Source organism: Carlito syrichta, unplaced genomic scaffold, assembly GCF_000164805.1.
Source record: "Carlito syrichta isolate Samal-C Ts95f unplaced genomic scaffold, Tarsius_syrichta-2.0.1 Scaffold304305, whole genome shotgun sequence".
NCBI classification, from domain to species: domain Eukaryota; kingdom Metazoa; phylum Chordata; class Mammalia; order Primates; family Tarsiidae; genus Carlito; species Carlito syrichta.
In genome coordinates, this window is record NW_007248401.1 from 331,293 (window position 1) to 340,086 (window position 8,794).

Consider the following 8,794-nt stretch of genomic DNA (forward strand, 5'->3'; position numbering starts at 1 on the left):
GCACTTGGGGTGGGAGTGTGGGGGGGCACTTGATGGGGAGGGCGGCGCCAGGGCGGGGAAGAGGGGCTGGTCCGTGACGAGGCACCGGAGACTTAACTGTTTCTTTGCCTTCACCATGTCAGTGCTCTAGTGCTCTGTGGGGGCGGAGGGGTTGTCTAGCAGCTCAAAGAGCCACTGCGATCTCCTCTGGCCCACAGGACCTTTCTTTCCCAACTCTGCTTAGTTAAGAAACGCTCTTTTAGCATCAGCCAAAAGACCAAAGCCCCATGCTAGAGCACAAGCAGGGAAAAAAGGGGTATGGGCTGTGTGGGCCCTCCCTGTTTCTCTTAGAAACCATCTGCTCTCTTCCCTCAGATGCACCCAGCGAGTGACCTTCAATCCCTGGAGGAGCAGAAGACAAAGGCTAGGGGCCTGAAAACATGGGTTAGGGGTGGGGAAACTGCTTGAGAGAAAGGTTGGAGATGCGGAGTTGCTCTGCGCTTTTCCGAACCACAGCTACGGAAACCAGGAGACGGCAGAAATACAAGTCTCATTTTATGGTTAAGAGGGTAGTTTGACATTCTGGAGTGGACACATGGTGCCTAGCTCATCAGGGTGGGGCACTGGGACCCTGGGAGCTGCATACAGTTCCGTGGCAATGCAGCCAAGCCCTGTACCACACAGGCACTGATTCTTGGGATTCTTGAGTCATTGGACATGAAGAGGTAGTCCCTAAAGGAACAGGAAGCTTCCGAGCCTTTCAGTGAAGGAGTTAACAAGGACCAAGGAAGATTACCAGGGCCCTAGGTCCAAGCAAGGTTTTCTTACTATAGGCCACTTATTAAGGGTAACATAAAGTACTCTTTGGATTAAAAAAAAATCTTATAATGATTTTGTAGGGTTGTTGGGTTTCCATTATTTCATTGTCCCTGGAACTTTCTATGTTTCTTTGCTGTCTCTGTCCTATATTATTTTGATCCTTTTAATGTTGGCCCTGTTTCCCTTGGTCTCTACCTGTGTCTCAGATTTAGTGAAGTGCTCTAGGCCTCAAAGGAAGGATCTGAAGAACACTCACTTCCAACCTGGTGATGCTTATGCTCTCAAAGTTTTTCCCTGTCTTCTTCCCATCCACCCTCCCTAGTCCTGGCCAGCTCCTAAGACCTTCCTCACAGTGACATCTACCCACTCACATCCCAGCACTAGCCACACCCTTGCCCAAGGCTGCCAAGAGCAGCTTTTGAAGGTCAGAGAAGCCAAAATAGTCTCTGCTCTCAGCATCCCCCATCCCCCTTAACTGCAGCCAGATGAAAGGAGGAGCTGAGTCACTGGCATTCTTGGGGTTGGGGGTACAGAGGGGGAGCAATCCTTACTCAGATCCGGGTTTGCAAAGCAGGAACAATGGCAACAGCCCCATTTGGCTAGAAGAGGCCATCCATGGAGATACACAATGAAAACCTGACAAAGTTCCAAGCCTCACAAAAGTGAAATAGCCTTCCTTCTGCAACTTCATAGTATTTTGTTTTTTGGTTTTTTTTTTTCAGTTGGAATCTTACTCTGTCACTCAGACTCTGTCACTCAGCCACTGCAGCCTCAACCTGCTGGGCTCCAGCGTTCCTTCCGCCTCAGCCTTCCAAGTAGCTGGAACTACAGGCGCACGCTACCACGCCTGGCTAATTTTTTTGATTTTTATTGTAGAGATGAGGTCTCGCCAAGTTATCCAGGTGGGTCTTGAACCCGTGGGCTCAGGCAATCCATTCACCTCGGCCTCCAAAAGCACGGATTACAGGCTAAGCCACCGAGCCCAGCAACTTCATAGTTCTTATTTCCTCCCACCTTGAGCCTTTTATCTCCTTTCTGCTTTCTAGGGCTTTCTGGAGTGTGCTAGGAGGGAAACTTGAGCAGATATTTGGCTTGAGATTAATATAACATTTCCCAGTTCAATGCAGAGCCTTCCCTTACTCTCAGCTGCCATGCCCAAGGGCCACACCCTGGGCATGATGTCAACTCACAGTAGAGTTTTCCTTCAGTCCTCACCCTCTGAACAGCTACCCACCACAAACAACCCTCCACATGCTGTGTTCCTAGGCTTTGCTGCAACGGAACTGTAAGATACCAAAGAGAGCCTGCAGACACAAAGCGAGACCAGAAGCCCTGGATTTGAGACCTGACTCCATAATTTTTACTAATCACGCTGCTAAACAAGTCACTTAACTTCTCTCAGAGCTTGCTTCATGAACTATAAAATAAGTATAACATTAGTACCATCCTCCAATAATGCTGTGAGGTTTGAATGACATAAAAGATGAAAAAGAATTCCTAGAATCCTAAATCTTCAATATACAAATGCCACTGGAAGTCTGTCTCCCATTGTAGATTTCTGAGATATCACCTGGTGATCAGAGAAATTGTAAAGCAGAATCACAGGCCAGATCAACTCCAGAGTATCTTTAGCTTCCAGGTAAACCCAGAACCTGAGATGTCTGCAGCATGAAATTTGAAGTTTATTCATGTCCCTGCTTTCCCATATCAGACAACAGTACAGAACCCAGTTCCAGGGGCTAATGAGCTGCTGCATTAATCCAGGATGGCTTGTGTATTGGCAGAAGTAACAGAACTATTACTTCCTGAGAACATCAGTAGTAATGGAGAATCAGACAGAAGGCCTCCATATTGGTCCATCAGCCTGTTTTTTTTTTGAGTGTTAGAATATCAATTGTGAATTATGAAGCTTCCTCTCTTCCCTATGTATACACAGTAAGAGAAGTATCGGATTGTTATTGAAACCGAATTTTCCACTGCCCTGTTTCTGAGTTTGTGTTAGGATGCTCAGAAGCTCCAGATTTTTTGCACGGGTTAGAAAGTTAGGCCCTAAGTCACCACTGGAGAAAGACTACCAGCTGCAAATATCACCTTTGAAAGTTTTTACCAGACTTGACCGCTAGAAGGAGCTGGGTCACTGACTCTCTATTAGAGGGTCTCTTTTTTTGTGTGAGGGTGTATAAATGTGGAAAGGGTGGTGCCCAGAACAATTGCACTTCCCTTGTCATTGTAAGATACATTTTTGTCCCCTTTCTCAGCATTTTGGACTAGGGTTTGCAAATAGGAAATAGGAATGGTGGCCTAGCCTGTGGGGTAGGCAGAAAGGGTCAAGTCACAAGGCACTAGCTATCATCTTGAGCCCATCCCAGCTGCCTGGTTCCCTTTGCCTACTTTCTAACTGGAGACTGTAGGGAGGGGCAGTGTATGCAGCTGCTCTGGGCTGACTGTTGTTTGTGGGGACAGCTGAAAGAGGAGCCAGCAGGGGTGGGGCTGTGGCTGTCTTGAGCTGTGTGGGTTTTTCCAGGAAACTCTCCAGTATTCTCTTGTGACATAGACAGGCCACCATAAAAATGTCCAACCCTAAAAATATTCAGTATGATAAAGTAAGCCCTGATTTTGAGTGTATGACCCTAAGTCCCTCAAGGACACCTTGTCAAAATTCTTTGATTAAAAAGGTCTAGTAGGTGTTTATATATCAGTGCTTATTTCTAAGTGCCTGAGAGTAACTATGCATCTCCCTGTAAGCATCTTCCCAAGCATCCTTGAATCTTAATCTGAAGAATGGCTAAGTACTTTGTTTTAAAACTTCTGTTCATTTCTTACATCATTTCAGAAAGCAGCCTGCTTTTAAGTCTCTGTAGCCAAAAGGACAAGGCTAGAGAATTCATTGTGAATTATTAACATCAGCAGATAATCCCCAAATTTCAATTCAGTCATTACTTTCATTCCCTGTCAACCCCATATTCAGTCTTGTACCAAAGTTCCTGGGAGACTAAGTGATAAAACTGTTGATTTTCAATCATCCAGGATAATGGAGGAAGCCATGACATGAGTAATTCTAAACAGAAGGCAGTCTCAAAAGAGTGAGTAGCCTGATTCACAGAAAGTCAGTCACATCAGGAAGACGCAGTCTTACATTTTTTAAATTGCTGCACATATTCCTAGGATAATGGAGCTTACATCATATTAACCTTGTTTTCTCCAACTTTCCAGCAGCATCTCTAGACATCGGTGATCAGGAAATGATCAAAATTCTGGCAGTTAGGAGGAAGAGCAGGAAAAGGAGCAGTGACTATCTGCTGGAAAACTGGGAATTATTTGTATGAGATATGAATTCAGTCATTCAGTTGCAGTGACTACTGAGCTAGATGAATTTTACATCTCATAGAGCTGCATGGATTGGTATGTCAACATTTACCAATAACATGACTAGATGCCTGGCACTTTTATAATGGGTTGTAGAGCTTTCTGTAGTCTCCTCATAGAGATCTGTCATGGAATGATAGTTCCTAAAATCTTATTTTCTCAAATCTCTAACCCATGTCTCCCACCCAGCAGAATGGAAAACTGCATCTGTGAACTTTCATCTCAGAGCCAAATCTCACAGTGCAACTCACTCTTATAGCAGAAAACTCAGGAGATCCTCCTTCCACCCTAGATTTGATGATGCCCATCATCCCGTGGTACCAGGATTCCGCTCTGCTCTGGAGATAAATTGGCTAAACAAAAGGGGAAGTAGAAACCCTGAAACCTGCAGGGTAGGCTATACAGCCTGAAGGAAAATGCTTAGCAAGGGTATGGGAAGGTGAGTGGGGAGTTCTGGGGTATTGTAGGGGGAAGCAGGGAGACTAGTGTTTACAGAAAGGGGAACACAAACGAACAGAGTGAATTTTTACATGGGAGATGATTGATCACTCAAGAAGAGTATCTAATTTCTTTAGTGCATGTCAACAACTGTCCTCAAACAGCCCTCTTCTCAGGGAGAAATTGTGTTCTCCAGGCTCCCTTCTCTATCATACCATGTGTCTGCAAAGTATACTCAGTATGTGGGTATAGCTATGGAATTCCATGACTTTTCCCTCAGAAATCCCTCCATTCTCCTCCCCCCAAAACCTCCCACAAGTCCAGTTCTGCCAGGGAGACTGAACCTCTGTTTTTCTGTGACCAGTCTTCACCCAAAGGATTGAAATAATGACACTAGTCCTAACCTTTGACTTCCGAGGAGAAGTGAGCTAGATGCCGAGTAATGAAGAGTCTCAACTGTTGGTTCAAATCAAAGGATGATAGATCAATGTTCCAGGAGAGAATCCCTGTAAGAGAAAAAGAAACAAAGAAGATTCCAGATAAAGTGGGAGGGTACAGCAGGGAACACTTTCAAGCTCACAAGCTCCCAAAAGCGGTAAGGAGAGGGAAGGGATACAAACAGTGGCCATGATCAGCTTCAGTTATGTCTCTAAGAAAGCTAGTATCAGTGTCTATCTCCCAACCTGCACCTTTTCTAGGTTTTGCCTAAGCCAGAGAGAGAAGAGCAGAGTTGAGACTAAACTCGGTCATCAGTAAGTTTGTAGGTAGGAATTTTCTTGCAAGATTGCCCAGTCGTGGTAAATGACATCCAAGGTCCTATTCCCAGATACTGGGGCTGCCTACTCCATCTTTACAGGATTCTGGATTCTAGATTCTCCTGCTATGCCCTCCTTCTTGCCTCCACCCCTCCACTAGCTTGCTTCACCCACCCCCCCCACCCCCCGCCCCGCAGGTGGCTCCGCAGCACTGCGCCATAGGCACGACAACTGGGGTGGGAGGTGAGGACTGAGGAGCTTGCAGCCACGAAGGTCACTTTCTCAGGTTGGCCCCTGGCATACAGAGATTTGAGATTTGTACGGGGCGTTCTGAAAGCACCCTGGGCTGATTCAGGGACCCTAAAGAAGAAACAGCAAGGTAGGGACATGGACGCTTCAGGGGATAGTGAGGACTTTCCGGATATTTGGCCCAAAATACTGGGGAAGAAGGGTATGACCAGAGGGGCCCCAGGGGGGCTGTACAGAGCTCCCCTGCCTCAGAGACATTGTGGAATGTAATGGGGTGCGCGGGAAGGATGGGGAAGGGAGATGTTAGCAGCACGGGAGGATATGGACACAGCACGGAAGATGCAGGTGACAGGGGCACATCTCAGGAAGTGCACACTAGGGATGGAGGATGCAGACGTATGCACTGGGAGGTGAATGCAGATGGCAGAGAAGCACGGGATGGAGGTGCCAGAGCACAGCCAGGGCAGCGGCTCACCTTGTTCAAGGTGGGCCCGCACGGCCCTCAGCTGACTCTCTGTACCGATATCGCCGATCACAATGAGCAAAGAGTGCTTCCGCAGGTCCCAGCGTGCCGCGGCTCCAGCCTCGCACAGCGGCTCCGCGGGGTTCTGAGCCAGCGGTGCGCCGGGCCTTCTGAGCCCCAGCCCCGGAGTTGTCTCCATGGTAACGCCGCGAGGCCGCTCAGGCCCTGCCTCGGTCTCCATGGAAACTCCGGTGGAGTGCTGGGCCGGCAGGGTCCGCTGCAGGGAGAGTGCGCGCGGTTCTTAAAGGCCGGCGGCCGGTGCCGCTCATTGGTCGCTGCCTGTCAGGGGGCGGAGCACAGGCGCCGCAGGGACAGAGCTGCGGCCGGGGCGCTCTGGCTCTGCGGTGTCTCCCGGCTGGGGGTGGTGGCCGCCCCCCTCCATCCCTCTCCGGTTTTCCAGCGGGAGCTCCCGCTCCGACTTGAGCGTGGGTGGGGATTCTGAGGGGTCCAGTGGAGGGGCGAGTCGATTGCTTCGGCGCCGGAAGAAGCTTCTAGTTAAGATGTGTCCCTGATAAGTACTGTCTGGCAGTTCCACAGCCTCGCCCGAACTGAGGGGAGCCATCTTGTCCCTCTCTCTCAGAGTTTGTATCGTTGTCTCCATCTGTGTCTGTATCATCATTGTTTGGCTTTTTTTTTTTTTCACTGCCTGCCAAGGTCCTGGTCTCCATCCTCGGTGTCCCTGCCCTTGCCCCAGGCCCTGGGAGTGCTCTGGAAGGCTGCGCAGTATTGGAGGGGACAGAATGACCTTCCGGCCCTGAGTCCCTGGTGAGTTGTTATTCCGAAGATAGCGGTTGGCTGGCTAGTGTCCAACTCTGCTGAGTGCGGGACTCGAGTGCAGTGAGCTCAGACTGCAGCAAGGGGGATTTGAGTAAAACCCAGGAAAGACCTTCCTGACTACAAGTGATGTGACACAGTGAGGTGGGTAACCTAGCAAGGAGACTGTGATATTATTTCCCCTGGGGCATTCTCAAAACAGGAGGGGCGATGCTTGAACCAAAGAAGAGGTTGACAGTTCCAAAACCAAAGCCAGAGAATGGGAAAGGACTGAGGAGGCCTGGCACTGTTTTATGACTGACTGGAACATCTTTGTAAAAATGGTGCTGTAAGTCGAGCCTCCCCAGTTTCTCAATGTGTTTCCACCTACTCTGCACTACAGAATCTTCTTTTACTCAGGACTCAATATATGTATCAGACAGACTGTCTTTCACCCTAGGGTTCCAGCAGCACTTTGTGTGTGTGTGTGTGTGTGTGTGTGTGTGTGTGTGTGTGTCTTATTTTCCTTCCACTTTGGGGACAGTATAGGAAAGAGGAGCACGGTACCTGTTTCAGCAAGGCTGCCAGTGAGACACATTCTGATTGGGCAGTGTCTGCATGTTAAATACCACACAGCAATCCTGATCCCTATCATGGAGCATCTGTTCTAGAAAAACAGCCAATTCATTCTGCAACCAACTTGGACGTGGCCCTGAAAAATCCTTTCTGCAGAAGAGAGAGGGGAGAATAAGAGTACTGGCAGAACATCAGCTGGTGGGAATGCCTTACCCAAATGACACATGAGACAATGTTCTGGCATACCTCCACCCCCCTCTCCCCACTATTTGTGGATCTGAATCTGGAAAAGAGCATGGAGCGATGTGCAGGCCTTCTCTTCTGCAATCAGAAAAAGAGTACCATGTGGAGGCAGAGAGCCAGAATAGGTTGTGGGGAGAGGAAGAGGACAGTTTCCATAGCAACTATAGAGCTGAGGCCTTTAACTAGCACAGGGTCTCAGTATAAGGGTCAGCAACAGTTAACCACAGACTTTGCTTTCATCAAGTCTGACAAAAGGCTAGACAATAGATCTGAATGGTATAGAGAAGGATCACACACTGATTAGATGGTAGGGGCAGAAATTCCGGCCTATGATCTCAGGCCCTGCTAGAATTAGGTTTTAGTAATCACACCTACAGATATAGATTATGATAGCACTAAAATCACTTGTGTGTGCTGGATGAGCAGCAATGTAACAGAAAGGTTGGGTGCAGGAATCTCTTCATTATCCCTCTTTCCTTGGTTAACAGTACCCCAGCCATTGGGATCTTTGTGGTGGTGGAGACGATGGTGGGAAAGCCAATGGGTGATGATTCCAGTATCATCATATTATCAGAATTTTTTTTAAGAGACAGGGTCTTCCTCTGCCACCCAGGTGGGAGTACAGTGGCATGATCATAGATCACTGTAACCTCAGACACCTGGGATCAATGATCCTCCTGTTTTGGCCTCCTCAGTAGCTGGGACTATAAGAATATGCCATCACACCCAGCTAATTTTTAAATTTTTTTGGCCAGGTTTGGTGGTTCAGCCTGTAATCCCAGCACTTTTTGAGGCCGAGGCGAGAGGATTGCCTGAACCCATGGGTTTGAGACCCACTCAGGCAATTTGGTGAGAGGTTGTCTCTACAATAAATCAAAAATTAGCTGGGCGTGGTAGCGTGCACCCGTAGTTCTGGCTACTTGGAAGGCTGAGGTGGACGGATCGCTGGAGCCCAGCAGGTTGAGGCTGCTGTGGCCGGGAGCATGCCACTGCCCTCCAGCCTGAGTGACAGAGTGAGACTCCAACTCAAAAAAATAATAATAGCCGGGCTCAGTGGCTCAGCCTGTAATCCCGCGCCTTTGGGAGGCTGAGG

The 8,794-nt window shown here is 48.5% G+C and overlaps 2 protein-coding genes across 3 annotated transcripts in view; one reads left to right on the forward strand and one right to left on the reverse strand.

Moving 5' to 3' along the window:
• Positions 1–6,318, reverse strand: part of MAP1A (microtubule associated protein 1A) — a 20,738-nt gene extending 14,420 nt beyond the window's left edge. Inside the window, exons 1-2 of the mRNA XM_008059622.2 lie at positions 6,082–6,318; positions 5,007–5,108 (exon numbers count right to left, since the gene is read on the reverse strand). Coding sequence (XP_008057813.1) covers positions 5,007–5,108; positions 6,082–6,310 — 331 coding nt within the window. The 5' untranslated portion in view covers positions 6,311–6,318. The remainder of the gene's footprint in view (positions 1–5,006; positions 5,109–6,081) is intronic.
• Positions 6,319–6,679: 361 nt separating this feature from the next.
• TP53BP1 (tumor protein p53 binding protein 1) overlaps positions 6,680–8,794 on the forward strand; it is a 118,157-nt gene continuing 116,042 nt past the window's right edge. Inside the window, exon 1 of one of the 2 annotated variants that reach the window (XM_021713138.1) lies at positions 6,680–6,894. The gene's annotated coding sequence lies outside the window, so the exon portion shown is untranslated. The remainder of the gene's footprint in view (positions 6,895–8,794) is intronic. The other variant, XM_008059625.1, reaches the window with a different exon arrangement.